Source organism: Macaca fascicularis, chromosome 7, assembly GCF_037993035.2.
Source record: "Macaca fascicularis isolate 582-1 chromosome 7, T2T-MFA8v1.1".
Lineage (NCBI taxonomy): Eukaryota > Metazoa > Chordata > Mammalia > Primates > Cercopithecidae > Macaca > Macaca fascicularis.
The window spans coordinates 52,924,138-52,941,181 of record NC_088381.1 but is presented as its reverse complement, the minus strand read 5'-3'; the positions used below and the strand labels follow the sequence as shown (position 1 = coordinate 52,941,181).

The 17,044-nt window shown below is 58.1% G+C and overlaps 1 protein-coding gene across 1 annotated transcript in view; it reads left to right on the top strand.

Annotated features, from left to right (window-relative positions):
- The first annotated feature begins 2,421 nt into the window (after window positions 1-2,421).
- CSPG4 (chondroitin sulfate proteoglycan 4) overlaps window positions 2,422-17,044 on the top strand; it is a 38,976-nt gene continuing 24,353 nt past the window's right edge. Inside the window, exon 1 of the mRNA XM_045397381.2 lies at window positions 2,422-2,600. Within this exon, the coding sequence (XP_045253316.2) occupies window positions 2,513-2,600 (88 nt within the window). The 5' untranslated portion in view covers window positions 2,422-2,512. The remainder of the gene's footprint in view (window positions 2,601-17,044) is intronic.

Genomic DNA, 17,044 nt, shown 5'->3' with positions numbered 1-17,044 from the left:
TTTGTAAACTGGGAAGCCCCAGCAGAGATGCGCCAGCCGGGTTACTGCCGCTGTGCTGGTTGCCGTTATTTTCCAGGCCTGTGTTTCTCTGCACAGCTAGCAACAAGGCAGGGGGAGGCTCCTGGCTAATCCAGACTTGAATCTCAACTGTGGGCGGGAGTGCCCTGTCTGGAGGCTCCATAGACATCTGTGTAGGTGGGGAGCAGGGAAGATGGGGAGGGGGAAGGGAAGGGGAGATGGGGCCAGTAGGGATCTTCACCCAAATTTTTGATTCATAGAGCAAAAATCCTTCTGTCTTCTTTTTTCATTCCAGAAAAGAAAGCTCTTTTCCCCCAAACACAGTCTTCCAAGCAGACCCCCCAACCCCAGCCCCATAGCTGGTCAGTAATTAGCCCCTAATGAGGACCAGGTGTCCTGCTGACTTGAGGAGAAGGAAAAACAAGGGACAGCCAGGCGCGGTGGCTCACGCCTGTAATCCCAGCACTTTGGGAGGCTGAGGTGGGCAGATCACAAGGTCATGAGTTCAAGACTAGCCTGGTCAATATGGTGAAACCCCGTCTCTACTAAAAATACAAAAATTAGCCTGGCCTGGTGGCGCACACCTGTAATCCCAGCTACTCTGGAGGCTGAGGCAGGAGAATCCCTTGAACCCGGGAGGCGGAGGTTGCAGTGAGCCAAGATTGCGCCATTACACTCCAGCCTGGGCAACAGAGCCTAGCATAGCCTCCATCCCAGGCCTCCTAGGGCACCTGGATGGAAGCTCTTAGGTTTGCCAAAATCCCTACAGAACAGCAGCAATTGGTTTCTTAGTCAACTACAGCAGGCATTTATTGCACACCTACTGTATGCATCAGCCTCTGGAGGAGAAAGTTCAAGCTTTACAACAAGGGAGGTGATATGTGTAAAGCTATATGTAAACCGTGAATCACAGGGAATGTGCAGGATGACAGAGGCAGAGGAGAAAGGATAAGCATTTCTTGAGCACCTACTGTATGCCAGGCCCTGCGCTAGGGACTTCAGGTACATTGAAGCATTTAATCCTCATTAACCCAATTTTACAAATGAGGAAACTGCCACAGAGAGGTGAGGGGACTTGTTCAAAGTTTGACAGCCAAGTAGAGGAGCTGGGATTCGAACCCAGGTCTCTCTGATTTCAAGACCAATACTCATAACCCCCACACAGACCAGGCACCATCACACCTGAGCACTGTACTTAGGGTCAAAGACCTGGCCCCATCTCTCAGCAGCTATGTAGACTAGCTCCAGTCCCTTAATCTCTTTCAGCCTCAGTTTCTTCATCTGCAAAATAGGCCTCAGTTTCGTTGCAAAGTATGAAGTGCTGTACACATTGTGGGACTGTTACTGGTCAAAGGGAGGAGCTGGGAAGAGGGTGCAAGGTGGGGTTGTACTAGAGATGGGCTGGAGCAGACAGATGGAGGGACCTGGATGGAGAAAGTAAACCAAGACCTGGTAACATTGGGACTGGACAGAGAACAGGCACAGCCTCTAGGCACCGGAAGCTACAATAACGTTGTCCTTTCTCCTGTTTGGGACTAGGCTGATGTTGCTGCCTGGAAGGGAGCCAGCAGAAGGGCCCCAGCCTGAAGCTGTTAGGTAGGAGCTAAATCCAGGGCCAGATTTCCCGGAGGCAGCCTTGGGAAGTTGAAACACCCAGATTCAGGGGTCAGGAGACCTGGGCTTCTGGCCCCAGATTGGATCTACTTTCCCCCTGGAGTCTTGTAAGAGCCATTTTCAGCTTGAGCTGCACTTTCATCCTCCATGAAATGGGGGAGGGGATGCTCATCACCCACCTTGCAAGGTTATTTTGAGGCAAATGTCATGGCGGGACTGAGAATTCTTTGCCCTGTGAGGAAATCCAGACATCTCTCCTTTACAGACAGGGAGACTGAGGTGAGGCCCTTCCAGACAGAGAAGGTCACTGTTGCACCCATGGGCAGTGCCCCACAGGACCTTGGGCGGTGCCTCTGGAGTCCGGAGAAGTTCCCAGGGGGCCTCCGAGGCAAAGCAGCCCAAAAGCTGCCTGTGGCGGAAGGCTGGAGTGTGCCTGTGGACGGGTCTCCTGAACTCCAGCAAAGGCAGAAAGCAGGGAAAGTGGGGGCTGGCCCAGCTCATGCCTCCTCCCTGAGGGGGTCTCCCGGGCTTGGCTCTTGGGGCCAGAGTTCAGGGTGTCTGGGCCTCTCTCTGACTTTGTTCCCAGTCTTTAGGGTGGGGCTGGGGGCTGGCCCAGCTGTAAGGGCCCCCCTCACTCCTGCCCCGGAGAGGAGCAGCCCCGCACGGGCCCTTTAAGAAGGTTGAGGGTGGGGGCAGGTGGGGGAGCCCAAGCCTGAAACCCGAGCGGGCGCGCGGGTCTGCGCCTGCCCCGCCCCCGGAGTTAAGTGCGCGGACACCCGGAGCCGGCCCGCGCCCAGGAGCAGAGCCGCTGGCTCCACTCAGCTCCCAGCTCTCAGGACTCCACTGGCTCCTCTCAAGTCCTGCCGCCCAGCCCGCCGGGATGCAGTCCGGGCCGCGGCCCCCACCTCCAGCCCCCGCCCTGGCCTTGGCTTTGACCCTGGCTATGTTGGCCAGACTTGCATCCACCGGTGAGTGAGGGTCCTGAGACCCCGACCCAACCTGGCAGAACTAGAGGGGTTCCTCCGGGAGGGAAAAGGGACAGGAGGAGCCAGAAGTGGCCCGTAGATGGGGAGTCAAGCAGGCTGCGCTTCTCCCACCACTGGCTGGGGTCGCAAGGGGTTCAATCCTGGGGTGGACACGGGACCCCGCTATCTCAGGTTATGGGGTTTCTAGCTAGCCAAGGCTGTCCAGTTAGGGGCGGGGGCAGGTGCCCCAGGCATAGATTGCCTAGGGCGTGGCTTTGCCCGTTTGGATTGCCCGAGACACCAGTGGAGGCACCCCAATGCTGGCCGGGCTTTGTTTGCCAGGCAAGTTTGGGGTGACTATGTTGGGGTCCAAAGGGACCCGGCGACAGTGAGAAGTGGGTCCTCCAGCCTCAGATGCCCCGGGCCAGGAACGGGGAGAACAAGGCGGGAAATGAGGAAGGAGCCACACTGCCCTCCCCTGTGAGCAGCCCCGACACACACCCCTCCAGCCACCCCCCAGCTCTGCCCCTTCTCCCCTCTCCTTGCTCCCCTGAGGATCCATCTGTCTATCCGCCACCTCCCCTCTTCCTTCTCTCCTCCTCTTCCTGACAGGCAGGACCCCCCACCCACCACCCACTCTCAGCCTCCTAGAGGCAGAGCCGGTGCCCCTCAGATACACTGTGCCCCAGCGGGGGCTTGTCCTACAGATAGCCCTGGACCACCCCCTGCCACACCTCCTCATCCCAGCACTGACGCCTGACCCAGCAGAGGCTGAATGGAAGTTCGCTTTCACAGAAGTGCTGGGATGTATCCCCTCTCTGTCTCCATGCCAGAAACCCCGACATGACAGCATTCTTCCTTCAGCGAAGGCAGCTCTACTTATGCCATAAGAACTGTGGCCTTAGGGCCCATCCATCATCACTACCCATGTGTGATTCAGTGCTTCAGCTGCACCTTCGAGATCATTCCCAAGAGCAACATGGAGCCAAGGAAGGGCCTGAGCCTCCTTCACAAGGGCCCAGGCCACACCCTTCTCCCTTCAGATGCAGAAGCAGCTCTAAAAGAGGGCATCACATGTTCCCAGAAGGGAAGTGAGTCAAGGGAGGACCCCCCGGGGTGAATCAGGGCTGGATCCCCAGGCTCCCTGTTCCTGCAGGGACCAGATCCCCTGAGATCTCAGGGCCTGAGGGATGGGCTGGGCGGCCCGGGAGAGGGGAAGGGAGCATCCAAGGTGACCAGGGCAGTCAGCTCATCCAGGCCCCAGCCTCCAGCCAAGGAGGGATTCCAGTACCCCCACCTCCTTGCGCTTCAACTGAGAGCCATTCTCAAATACCTTCTTAGCCCTGACAGCATGCAGGCATGGTGCTAGGCTCAGGGGCACAGGATATTGAGAGACTGAACTGAGACTCATTCAGGAGGCAGAAAGGCAAATTAAATCTCAAACAGCAAATATCTGGATGAAAAGTACGGAGGGGAGAAAATCAGGGGCAAGCTGGGGCGGGACACAGGTGGTCCTCAAACCATGCCTTGGTGGATGGGAAGGGAGTCAGTCCTCCAGGCCGGGGCACTGACTCAGAGGTACCGAGGTGGGCGTAAGCAGAGGGGTGTTGAGACAGGAAGGCCAGCAGCCTGGTTGGGAGGCACATCTCGAGCACAGGCCAGGGAGAACCACTGGGCTGGGGCACGGAAGCCTTAAATGGCAAAATGAGGCCCACGGCCTTATGCCCTATTGCAGAGGAGATGCCACCAGGGTTTTAGGGCAAGAGAACAGCATGGTGCTGTGGGGTTTTATAAAGTTATACCACCCCCTGCCTTTAGGAGGACTCAGAAATGAGGAGGGGGTGGGAGAGCTCCTGTCCAGCAGCCCATCTCTGTCACCACTCCTGGTCCAGCTCCCTGTCCTGATTTCTGCAGTAGGGGCAGCTCCTGCCTGAGGGAAGCGTCCCTCTTACCCCTCCCGGATGCCCCTGGCTGCAAAGGTCCTTGTCCTCCTGTATCCAAGTGAGGCATGCTGGGAGACTCTCCCTCCACTCATCAACGTTTGAGGCATCTGGGTCAGGGGGCCTGGCAGTCAGCACCCTAGAGGCCATCTGGACCAATCTCCCACTTGTATAGAGAGGGAAACTGAGGCCCCAGAGAGGAAGAAAAGTACTCTGAGTTCCACCAAGAACCCCAGCAGCCCAGGAAGAGCCCCCAGCCCTGCTTTGAGGGTGCTCCCAGCCTGCGTGGGGGCCTGGGCTTGGGCCACTGTGACAGTGTGGATGACAGATGCAGTGTCCAGCTCCTTCTCAGCTGTGTGGGAGGCCCCAGCAGAGAGCCAGGCGTCAGGGGAGACTGGATTTGAGCCGATACTGGAAGGACAGGCAGAGAAGGAAGGAGGTGACATTCTAGTCGGGGGGTCACAGTGAGCACAGGGCAGGCAGGGATGGTGGCTCCCACACCTCTTCCCTGGCATCGCTGACTTTGAAAGGCAGAATATGAGGAGTTGAAGTGGGACCCAGGTGGGGGAGTACCTGGCAGGGAGGGCTTGTGTGTTACCTGGGTGGGAACTCAGAATTGATGGGGGTATCTTAGCATGCACGGCCGCAGGGACACCAGGTACAAGAAACTGAAGCAGGGTAGATCCTGCTGCCTCTGATGATGGCTTGAGGGGACCAATGGTGCTCGGGACAGGCACTAAGCCTTGTGTACACCTTGTGTGCCGCCCCAGGCCTCTGGAGCAGGCCGGGGCCCAGTGGCCAGCGCCCTTGGCCCAGCCCACCCAGACTCGAGAAAAACTGTTCTAGAGCCAAGTGTAACGGAGCCTCCCTCCCTACGCCTGCCCGCCCAGGCAGGACAAGAAGGGCCTTTTAGTGCTGCCCGCCTGGGGGGACCGGGGTGGGCCACGCCAGGTGAGCCAGGTGGCTGTCGATGATGGCAGGAGGGGAGTGGGGTGCGTGTGGAGCTCGTGGAGGAAGTGTATAGGCTATGTCTGGGAACTGGGCGTGCTGCCCAGGAGAGGCGGGCAGGGGAGGGGGAGTTGGAAATAGCCCTGATGTCCACACTTACTGGCACACACAGATGTGGGCACACACACGTGCACACGGCCACTCTCACAGACCTGGACAAGGTGGCCAGGACCAGGATCCCGGGACAGAGGCTACTGCCTCTGTCTCCGAGTCCCCTACCTTAAAGACCTGGGTCAGTGGCGCTTGCGGGGAAGGAAGTGAGCACAGGATGGGGACGGCGTGCCCCCCTGAGCTGTGTCTTCTATTCAAGGCCAGGAACAAATGAACAAGAGGCCTCTGGGTCTGGGACTGGAGCCTGATCCCTCCCTGGTCCCTCTGCTCCTTCACTGCCTTTCCCCCTGACTCCCGCCCCATCCAGCTCTCCTCTTGCCTCCAACATGCCCTCCGCCCCAGCATATGTCAATTCAATAGAGCCTTGTAGAGAGAGCTGACTCTTCCTCCAGCTGCAGGCTTAGGGCAGGTTTCAAATGTACTTTATTACCATTCCTACTGAGTTTGTATGAGGAGTTTTTGAAGGAACTGAATTTGTATGAACAATTTTGTGCTTGGCTCCTCCGTGGGACAAGGGTTCCTAGCTCTCTCCGCTTCTCTGGAGGGTCCGTAACTCCAAACGGGAGAGGATAGAGCTGTCTTATCGCTGCGTTCTTACCTCCAGGGACACCCCATAGTGCGTACTAACCATGTTGTCAGTCCTGCAGCCCCACAGCAGCCCTGCAGGTCAGGAAAGTCACTGCAGCCTCAACCTCCCAGGCTCAGGCGATCTCCCCACCTCAGCCTCCTGAGTAGCTGGGACCTCAGGCATGTGCCACCACACCAGGGTAATTATCTTTTGTAGAGATAAGGTCTCGTTCTCACTATGTTGCCCAGGCTGGTCTCGAACTCCTGGGCTCAAGCAAGCCTCCCACCTGGGCCTCCCAAAGTGCTGGGATTACAGGTGTGAGCCACCATATCTGTCCAACATTCCCATTTTACAGATGAGGAAACTGAGGCTCAGAGAAAAGCAGGGACTGCCTCAGGTCTCTCTCTGGGCACACAGGCCGTGGTGTTCTCACTCACCCCAACAGCAGTGAGCTTCCCCACATCAGGCCAGGTGGACAGCCACCCACCAGTGGGCTTAGGCCCCATTAGGGGAAAGAGAGAGGTCTGCAGGGACAGGCAGCTCCCTGAGGACTCCAAATGTTTGTTCCTGTCTCCCCATCCCCCACCAGCCAGCATTTTCTCCCTCTCCAAACCCTCCCCACTTTCTCACAGCCTAAGCAAATCCCCTTCAAATAAGCCCCCACCAAAAGCTGGGGTTGCCAATGAAGCCACGTTTGTCTCTCTGTAGGGTCATAGCTGTAGGGCTGCCATCAAGGTGGCCTGGTGGCAGGGGTGGGCCCCGTCAGGAACAGTGCCTGTCCTGTTGAGCATTCCTGCCTCTCGCTCAGCTCCTCCCCACGCCCATGCCGCTCCCAGCCTGTGGAGGAGCCCGCGGGCTCTGCCAGCCTTGGCGTGCGTTATCCAGGCCTCCAGCCATCGCTCCTGCTTCAACACTTCAGTGTGGCTCTCCCGTGGCCTAAGGTTGAGGCGTGTCAGTGAGGCTGTCTCCCTTCCCGGAACTTACTGCAGAAACCCCTGACCCCAGACCAGCCCCCAGTGGATCCTGGGGAAACCCAGGCTCGGAGAGAGGAGCCTCCTTGTTCAGAGTCACACAGCGAGTCCTCAGCAGATTAGGGGGTGAGCTCCCTACTCTTTCTCCCTGGTTTGGGCGGTAGCTTCACCCTCAGGACCAGCAGCTCCCCGGGAGCACACATCCCACCTGCTTCGCTCAGGGGTCTCCCCCATCGTAGGGCTCACAGCCTGCTCCCCAGAGGGGTGTAGAGATCACTGAGCCAACCAGGGATTTTCCAGCTGTGCTCCAACGCACCCCAGGGCTTTCCAGCTGAGCCAGCCTGGAGGCGGCTGAGCTTGGGATTATGGGATGCTTGCCCCACCCCAATTCATGCAGAGCCGCATGAATTCTTGGGTTCCATGAAGATTGGTAGTAAGGGCTCTTGGAAGATGTCCTTCCCCAAGTCTGGGAGACTGGAAGCCGGGAGCAGAAGATGGTCCCAGCTTCCTCACAGCAGGCCTGGGGCTGTGTGGCCTTTCCTGCCCTAGCTTCCTGCTCCTGCCCCTGCTTGCTGGCCCTCATGCCACACTGGCTGAGTGTCCCTTATCTGAAACGTTGGGGACGTGAAGTGTTTCAGATTTAGGAATTTTTTGGCTTTTGGAATATTTGTTATATATAATGAGATATTTTGAAGATGGGACCCAAGTCTAAACATGAAACTGATTTGTGTTTCATATACACCTTGTACACATAGGCTGAAGGTAACGTTATAGATTTTTTTAAAGAATTTTTTGCCTGAGAGAAATTTATGTTAAGTTCTTATGTGTGGAGGCCAGGTGTGGTGGCTCACGCCTATAATCCCAACACTTTGGGAGGCTGAGGTGGGAGGGTCACCTGAGCTCAGGAGTTCGAGACCAGCCTGGCCAACATGGTGAAACCCTGTCTCTACTAAAAATACAAAAATTAGCTGGGTGTGCTGGCGGCGCCTGTAATCCCAGCTACTCGGGAGACGGAGGCGTGAGAATCACTTGAACCTGGGAGGCAGATGTTGCAGTGAGCTAAGATCATGTCACTGCACTCCAGCCTGGGCGACAGAGTGAGTGAGGGTTCATCTAAAAAAAAAAAGTTCTTATGTGTGTGCGTACACACACACGCTTACACACACACACTCACACACATATACACACTGTCACACTCACACAACGCTCACACTCATACACTCACACACACACACACACAGACACTCACACACACACACAGTGTTGCTCAGCAGGCAAGGAGTGTCCCACCCCTGAGCCAGCAGCCCCAGGGAAAACCGCCAACTCAGGACACAGTGCCTCGTCCCACCGCCAGGGCCGGCCCTCTGGCCTGGGCCAGTCCACTCTCTGGGGAGATAGAGGGGGCTGGGGAGAGGAGACCAACTTCCGTTCCCACCTAAGAGCAGCCCCTTCCCCCACCCACATTTCAGGAAGGGGCAGCTATAAATACCAGTAGGACCAGGACACTGATTCCCACGACACCCGCTTCTCCCTGCCCCTTCCCTGTGCACAGTGGCTGGGGCCAGACCAGCTCTCCTGCAGCTGGAGGCCACCCAGGCAGGCCTGAGGCCTAGCCACACACACAGACACACACACACATACACATAGAGACAGACACATACACACACACAGACACACACACACATACACACACACACAGACATACACATAGACACACACATACACATAGAGACAGACACATACACACACACACATACACATAGAGACAGACACATACACACACAGACACACACACACATACACATAGAGACAGACAGACACACACATACACACACACACATACACACACACACAGACATACACACACATACACACAGACACACACACAGACACACACAGACATACACAGACACACACAGACATACACACACATACACATAGAGACAGACACATACACACACACACACACACACAGACATACACACATACACACACACATACACATACACACAGACACACACAGACACACACACAGACATACACACACATACACACACACACAGACATACACACACACACAGAGACAGACACATACACATACACACACAGACACACACACATACACACACACAGACATACACACACACACAGACATACACACACAGACATACACACACACATACACACACAGACACACACATACACATAGAGACAGACACATACACACACACAGAGACACACACAGACACATACACATAGAGACATAGACACGGACAAACGCACACACACAGACACACACACATAGAGACACAGACACATACACACACAGACACACACACATAGAGATACAGACACATATGCACATAGACACACAGAGACATAGACACACACAGACACACACAGAGACATAGACACACACAGACACACACACAGACATACATAGACACAGACACACACATACGCATACACACACACACACAGACACGCACATACACACATAGACACACAGACACTCATACGCACACACACACGCACACAGACACACACACATACACACACAGACATGCACACAGACACATACACACACACACTCTTACTTCCCACCCTGGCCAAGGAAGGAGCAAATCTCCCTTTTTGGGAGTCTGCGGGCAGCTGAGAGGGAGCTCCTCCCCTGCCCCTCAGCCCTGACCCAGGCCCCACCTCTCCCTCCTCTGAGTGCTGAGCTGTGGGCACCCATACAGGGAAGCAGGAGGCCAGGCACGGGTGGTAAAACACGGCGTTAGAGGGCTCAGATTGAATTCCAGCCCTAACACCCCATGCGTGACCTTGAGCAAGTAACTCTGTCTTTCTGAGCCTCAGTTTTCTCCTCTATAAAATGGGGATAAATAATTTCAACCTCTTATGTGTTGTGAGAATTAAGCAAGACACTGTGCCTGGAATCAATGCTCAGTGGCGTCTGCTCCTGAGGCTGCAGTCACTCTGCTATTAGCATCTTTTTCCCAGGGTGGAGCGGCCCGGCCACGTGGGGCTTCTGCTTAGGAATCTTTAAGGAAGGTTCCGAGGCAAAGGCTTGGAGGAGGTGGCCCTGTGAGTCTGTGTGGGACCAGGTGACGTGGAAAAGGAGAGGTGGGCTCTTGAGGGGGGATCAGCCAGCGGCTGCCTGCCAGCCCAGGACCCTTCAGAAGGTGGGAGGGGCTGGGGGTCTGCATCTGTTTGGCTAACTGGGCTGAGGCCCACACCCCTCTCCCAGTGCTAGAAGAACTGGGGACAGCCCCTCCCCAGGGCCTATTTCTCCCAAGCCTAGCAGCCCCTAGGATGGAGCTCACTGGGCCGGGGCACAGCAGGAACCCCCGGTCCCCAGAGCAGGTGGGTGGGGAGAAGAGAATGAGCAGGCACCAGGACCTTTTATGGGATGGGGGACTCCAGAAGCCTGTCTTTTCTCTGTTCTCTACCAGCCCCTCGCAAGTCCCTCTCTGGAGGCGGGGGCTGGAGGCCAGGGCCCAGGGACGCGAGACAGCTCACCTGCCAGAGTCACCATGGTGCTCTTACCAGCACTCATGATATAAGCAGTGGTGGCTGCATCACGAGGAGCAGAAATCCAGACTGAGGGGAGGGGACAGCCCTCTCCGCTCTGGGCTGCTAGGACCCCTCAGGGGTATGGGTGTATGTGTGAGCTCAGCGTAGGGGAAGGTGTGGGGAGGTGACTGAGGTGACTGCAGAGCGGGGTGTGCAGCTCAGGGCAGGGACACTGGAGGGACCCCGGACAGGAGCTGGCCCACGCCTCAGCTCCCAGGCTGAGATCCTATTGTGCAGGCTCCCACTGCCTTCACCCCCATAGTGGTGACTCTTCTCCACAGACCCTTGGGCAGGGCCTGGCCAGGCCCCCCACCCACATGTGCTAACGGAATCCAGGTGGCTGCTCCTGGCCGAGGTTCCATCTCTGGGCATCTGGGGCCCATGTGCTTCTGGCCACCCATCTGGAGCCTGGCTGAGCCCCTCCAGGGGTGGGTACTCAGACAGGGGCTGCCCCTCCAACCGTGGACAGCCCTGGAGTTGGGGAGATATTGTAGAGACCTCAGCCAGCTGGGTGATGGTGCCACAGCCCTTGGGCTTCCTGGCCCCGCTGTGTGACCTTGGGGAGACCCCTGGCCCTATTTGGGCCTCTGAGTGGAATCTTCAGTCTCCTGGGTCAGCTCTAAATTCTGCGCTTAAGCCTCTTGGGAACAGGACAGGGGGCTCTGCCTCTATCTAGAGAGCCAGCTGCTTGTCCTGGGCCAAGCAGCAAGGTAGGCTAGGCCTGGAGTGGGGCTGAGAAGCAGCCAGCCTGCCAGGGCTCCCTGGCACTGGAAAGCCGCTTTCCTAAGTTGGCATGGAGCCCCGGGGCTCTCCCCGGGATGAGAGCAGCGGCTCCTCTCCACCCCCGGTTCCCATCTTCCACCCCTGGCCCCAGCCCCGCCCTGCCAAAAATAAACCCAGACCACCCCATCTTGTACCAGCCAGCCCCACCCAGCCCCTCCAGAGCCAATTGAGTCACCACTCAGAGCTGCTCCTTTTTTAACTGTCTGAGTCACTGCTTGTGGCTCCATGACACATGCCCCAGGCTACAGTTACCCCGCAGCCCCCTACAAGCGCAGCCAAGGGAGGGGTCTGAGTAGAGGCTGGCAGTAGGAGTGAGTCCAGGCCATAGCCTTAGCTTGTGAGCCCTCCAGGCCTAGGGAACTCATCCCATAACAAGCCAGAGACCAGACCTGTCCCTCGAGATCCTGGCCTGAGGTCCTGGCCGTGCCCAAGACAGTCCTTGGGGATCTTGGTGACAAGGTCAATCTGGGCTCTGCCCCACCACATTGTGTTGCCTCCAACAGGCCTGGGCCTCCCCTGCAGGACTGCCAGGAATAGAGGGTCTCCAGGCCCTGGGCCCTGGGGGCTGGGGGTGGGCAAGGCCTGGCCTTCTGGGGTGAAGGCCACAGAGGCGCCTGCTCCCTCCCTCCTCACCGGCTCTACCCAGACTCTGACCACGCTGCATGGAGCACCATGAAGACTTTCTATGGGACGGAAGCCACACTTCAGTCTCCACTCACGGCTTCTGTCTGCCCCTGCTAAGGGTCAACCGGGCTGCAGAGCTTTCCCCTGTCTCTCTGTCCGCCACCCCATCCTGCTCTCTCCATCTCTCTGTCCCTTCCCACCCCTGGCTCTGGTTCCTCCATCTCTTTCCGTCTGTCTTTCCCACCCTGTCTCTCTGTCTGCCCATCTTTCCAATCCTGCTCTGTTCTCCTTCCCTTCTCCTTTACCCGGTTCCAGTTCGTGGCGGTTAGAGTGCTCCCTGCTGCCAGCACCCCACCCCTCCCCAGGGCCCTCTCTGCCTTCTCAGTAGACATAACAGACCCTCACCTCCTCCCATTCCCACAAGGGACTCCGGGCCCCAGGGACCAATCCTGAGAAATGTTCCGCCCCCTCACCAGGTCCTCCCCGGCCCGAAAGTGCAGGCTACATCCTGTCCCAGGGAGTGTCAGGATCCCACAGGCACTTCCTTGGGAGTTGAGAAAGGCGGGCAGGGGGGCCTGGGAATGGCCCCACCTCCCAGCCAAGCCAGAGCAGGGGCTGTAAGCCTCAAACCCCATCGTCTCCTGTCTGTGGCTGTGGCCTCCGGCTATAAATAGGGGCTCAGATTCTATTTTCTTTAAAAACAAGCACCAGACTGTCACCACAGGCCCAGAAAAGCAGTCTCTGGCTGTGACATTCCCTCGAGCCCTTCCAGGCCATTGTGTCCAGTCCTCTGCCTCAGCCCTGGGGCCCTGGAGGGCAGAGGAGGCCTGGAAAGGAGCCTGGAGGTAAGACAAGGTGGGGAGGGCTGAGGCAAGCTCCCAGAGGCAGCCTCTCCCTCCTTTCCTCCCACCTCCTGTCCCCAAGCAAGGTTAGTCTTGTCCCCAAGGCTCACAGTGTAAATGGAGAGATGTGACAACAGCACAGCCCCTGGGCCACAGCGAGTGTGTTTGCACCCCAAGGACAAAGAAGGTGCTTTGGGCTTTTTTCCTGAAAGAGCATGAGGACAGTTCACAGGCGGACAGGAGAGAAGAGCTGGCCAGGCAGCAGGCCCATCCTGAGTGAAGGCAGCAGGCGGGCCCTGCTAGGCTTGTGCAAAAGCAGTGTAGGATCTAGTGAGGCAGAGGCGTGGCGTGTCCGTGGAAGACAGCAGGAGACTCTGGCAGGCAGAGTCTAGGGCACCCTGGCCTTCAGTGCCACTCGGGGGTGGGGTCCTGACCCTGGAGCAGGGGGAGCCACCAAAGGCTTCCAGGCAAGGGAGGCTGAGGGAGCGGCTTTCAGTTTGGGTTAACTGGGGCTGCTATTAGCAAAGGGAGGCAGGAGATTCATTAAACCGGACCAAGGACCGTGGCCAGTTGCCTTATGGATGGACCGGGAGCAAGAGAGGGAGATGAATTTGAAGGAGAGTTTGGGAGCAGGAAGGATGGAACCTGAGTATTAGTTAGCAGTGGCCACGGGGAGGGAGGAGGAGGAGAGTCCAGCGCAACCCTCAGATGTCTACTCAGCAACGGGTGGACAGTTGGGCCTTCACGGGGCTGGGGAGCAGGCTGTAGGGGAGAGGACACTGAGTCCTCCTTGCTTTGGGTGGGGTTGGGCTTGGGGGTTCCTATGGGTGTTCGTGGCGTGGACATCTGAGGGACACTGGCAGTGGGCCGGGAGTCCTGGAGAGTTGGTGCCAGGGAGAGAGACATGGTGCATCAGCAAAGAGGCTGGGTCTGAGGCCGGGAGGGAAAAGGAGGGCCAGAGGGAGTGTGGCCGTGGTGGGCACAGCTCCGGGGGGCCCACAGGCTGCAGGCTTCCAGGCAGTTGCAGGTGGTGGTGCTAGGCGGGAACCTATTCCTGGAGGAGCCAGGCCTGCCCAGGAAGAGAGGTCTCAGTCTCGGGATCTCTGATGGGCCTGGTTAGCTCAGAGGTCCACTAGCAAGGACACTGAGGTTTCCTGGTGCACCTTCCCGGCAATGCCCTTCCGATGGAGCACGACCAGTGCCCGGGCCTGCTGTGGTGGGACAGCTCTGCCTGATAGAAAACCCCTCATGCAGGCCAAATGCTACCTCATTTGATCCTTTCGTTCCCTTAGATACTGTTGTCACCTCCCTCATCACCGGTCCGTGGGCCTCCTGGCTGCACACACGCCCTGGGCAGGGGATGTGGGCCCTGGTCCTGTCCTCAAGAGTTTCCAGTCTGGCCGGACCTGTGGCCATTTAGGCCAGAGGTGGCTTTACTGTACCCACAGTAGTGGCCACACCTCTTGCCAGTCTGCTGGGCTGGTCAGAGGCCAGATCTGGGTCCCTCTATCCAGGTCCCCTTTTACAGATGGGGACACTGAGGCCAGGGAAAGCATGGAAGCACATGGCTCTGAGCCCTGTGTGTGGGCTGGGGGTGTGAGTCCTGACCTAGACATCTGCCCTGTATTCAGACAGGGGAACTGAGGAGGAGGCACACAAGCTACTGTGCACAAGTTGTGCCACCAGATTTCAGGTCCAGGCAGCCATCCAGACCCACAGTCACCATTTCCTCTGTTCTTCCCCCACCCCAACTCACACTCACTATCTCCAGACCCAGCCCGCCAGGCTGGGGAAGCCCCGAGACGCCGCCCCAACAGCCCTGTCTTTGGCGGTTTCTGCTGCCAGAGCCAAGGGGAGACTCAGAGATGAGCCATGGGCTGCCTGGTCCTGGATGCGGCCCAGGAGAGAGCCTGGCCCTCAGCCTCCTGGGGGCAGCTCCCACCCAGACCCCCTGTCTCTCCACCCGCCTCCCGGACCTCGAAGTCCCCAGTGGGCAGGGCTGGCACTTATCACTGACTTCTAGACTGAGTCATCCCCCGCCAGCCCCTGCAGAAGGGCCGTCCCCATGCAGCCAGCCCCAGAGCCAGAGAGGCGGGGCTGCCAAACCTTCCAAGGAGAGCAGATGCTTCCCTCCCCTCCTCGCTGCCCCCTCCACCCGGCCCTGACAGAAGAGCCCCAGGGGACAAGAAGGGAAAGAGTGTGTCTTCCCCAGGCTGGGGTCCAGCTCTCACACCCTCCTCCCACTGGGGCCCTCGGCAGATGCTCCACTTCCGATTCACAGGCAGCAAGTAAACCCACCACGCCTCTCTGGGTGCACACACGGTGCATGTGCCCTGCCGACACCCACAGCCCCCAGCTCTGGAGCCACACCCGCAGGAGCTTAAGTCCCAGCCCTGCCGCTGCTCCACAGGCTAGCGCAGAGGACTGCGCTCTCTGAGCCTCAGTTTCCTCACCTGTAAAATGGGAGATGCCTCCCAGGAGCCTGCTGGGCCTGGGAGGGGGGTGCTGGGCAGCCCCAGTGCCAAGTGAGGGTCCTTCACTCTTCTCTTCCCTGCCAGAAACCTTACCCCAGCCTGGGTCCACTGAGGTGAGGGTCCCAGATCCGCTAGGGCCAGGAAAGTGGGGAGAAAGGAGGTTACGGAAGGGGCCTGGAAACCCACCCATCTCCCTGTACAAGGAGGAAAATTATAAGGCAGGGAAAAGCCTCTTGGAACCACTCCCCCCCGCAGCCACCCCACCCTCCTCGCCTGAGGCCTGGGGAGCAGCAGGGCCTGCACAAAGACACCATTGAGGCCCCGCTTCCTCCTCTCCTGGCCCAGCCCTCCAGCCTGGGTGGACTCTGGGCTGCTTCTTCCCTCAAAACCTCTCATTTCCCCTCCTGCTTCCTCTGTGCTCCACTAGGCCCCAGGGTTGGGACATGTGGCCGGGAGCCCAGCGTGCGGCCCCTATCAGCCTCTGTGGACCAAGCTCAGCTTCTCCCACCCCACCTGCCCCTGCTTCCACTCTTCTTCCAGACGGGTTCCCTTAACTGGAAATGTTCCCCAGTACTTGCCCCTCCAGGTGGGTGACTCAGAGCGCTTGGTTAGAGGACTGCAGCTGAGGCCAGTGACCAGAGTCAGGGCCCAGCCAATAGCTGAGGAAACTGTTTTCCTCCCTGGCTTCCTTGGCCTTGCAGGGGACCGGAAAGGCCACTAAACAGAAGGTCAGCTGACCTGAGTGTGTGTCTCTTGGCTCAAGAGTTCTTGGTGCTGCCCTGACCCCAACAGAGGTCTCTGCAGCATTTAGACATGGAGGCAGTCACCCGAGCAGGTGCCTGGCACCCCAGTGCTCCACTGGGATAAAGCAGTGTCTCCTGAGAGGACGGCTGCTGTTGTAAGCTCCATGGGATTTGGAACTAACCTACTGTTGTCCACATTTCGGTAGCTCATGGGACAGGAGAGGAGCAGGCAGTCCGTGGGCCATGAGAATGGCCCTGGGTGGTGGAATCCCAGTCTGGAAGCAGCCAGGAAGAGTGGCTAATGGGCAGTGAGCCCTGTGGGGTCTGCAGGTGTGTGTCTCCCAGGCAGCCCACCCTGGCCAGCGATGAGCCATCTAGCCTGAGCCCTGGTGACCCCAATGTCATCACTGGGGAGGTTATGTGGTCCCCTTAGACTGACCTTAAGTCTCCCCTGTAACCTACCCCCTTGTAACCCTCAGAGTAACAGGTTGGGGGAAGGCGACAGTTCAGTGTGTGTGGCTGAGCCTGGGGGGTCTGCCGAGAGGAGGTTTGAGAGGGGCTGGCACCTGAGTAGGCACATCAGACAGCTTCTCCCTTGCCTGAGGAGCCCAGGGAGACCAATGTGCTGGGGAGGGAGCCTCCAGTTATGGCTCAGTATCCAGGGCCCACAGTGGGGCCAGACCGTGGACTCAGCACCCCCCCCCTCGCTTGCCTTGCCGCCACACACATGTTTACACGTGACACTGACCCACACTCTCGCACACACACTCGCCCACGCCCCGCCTGCTGGCTCGAAAGTAGATTGCT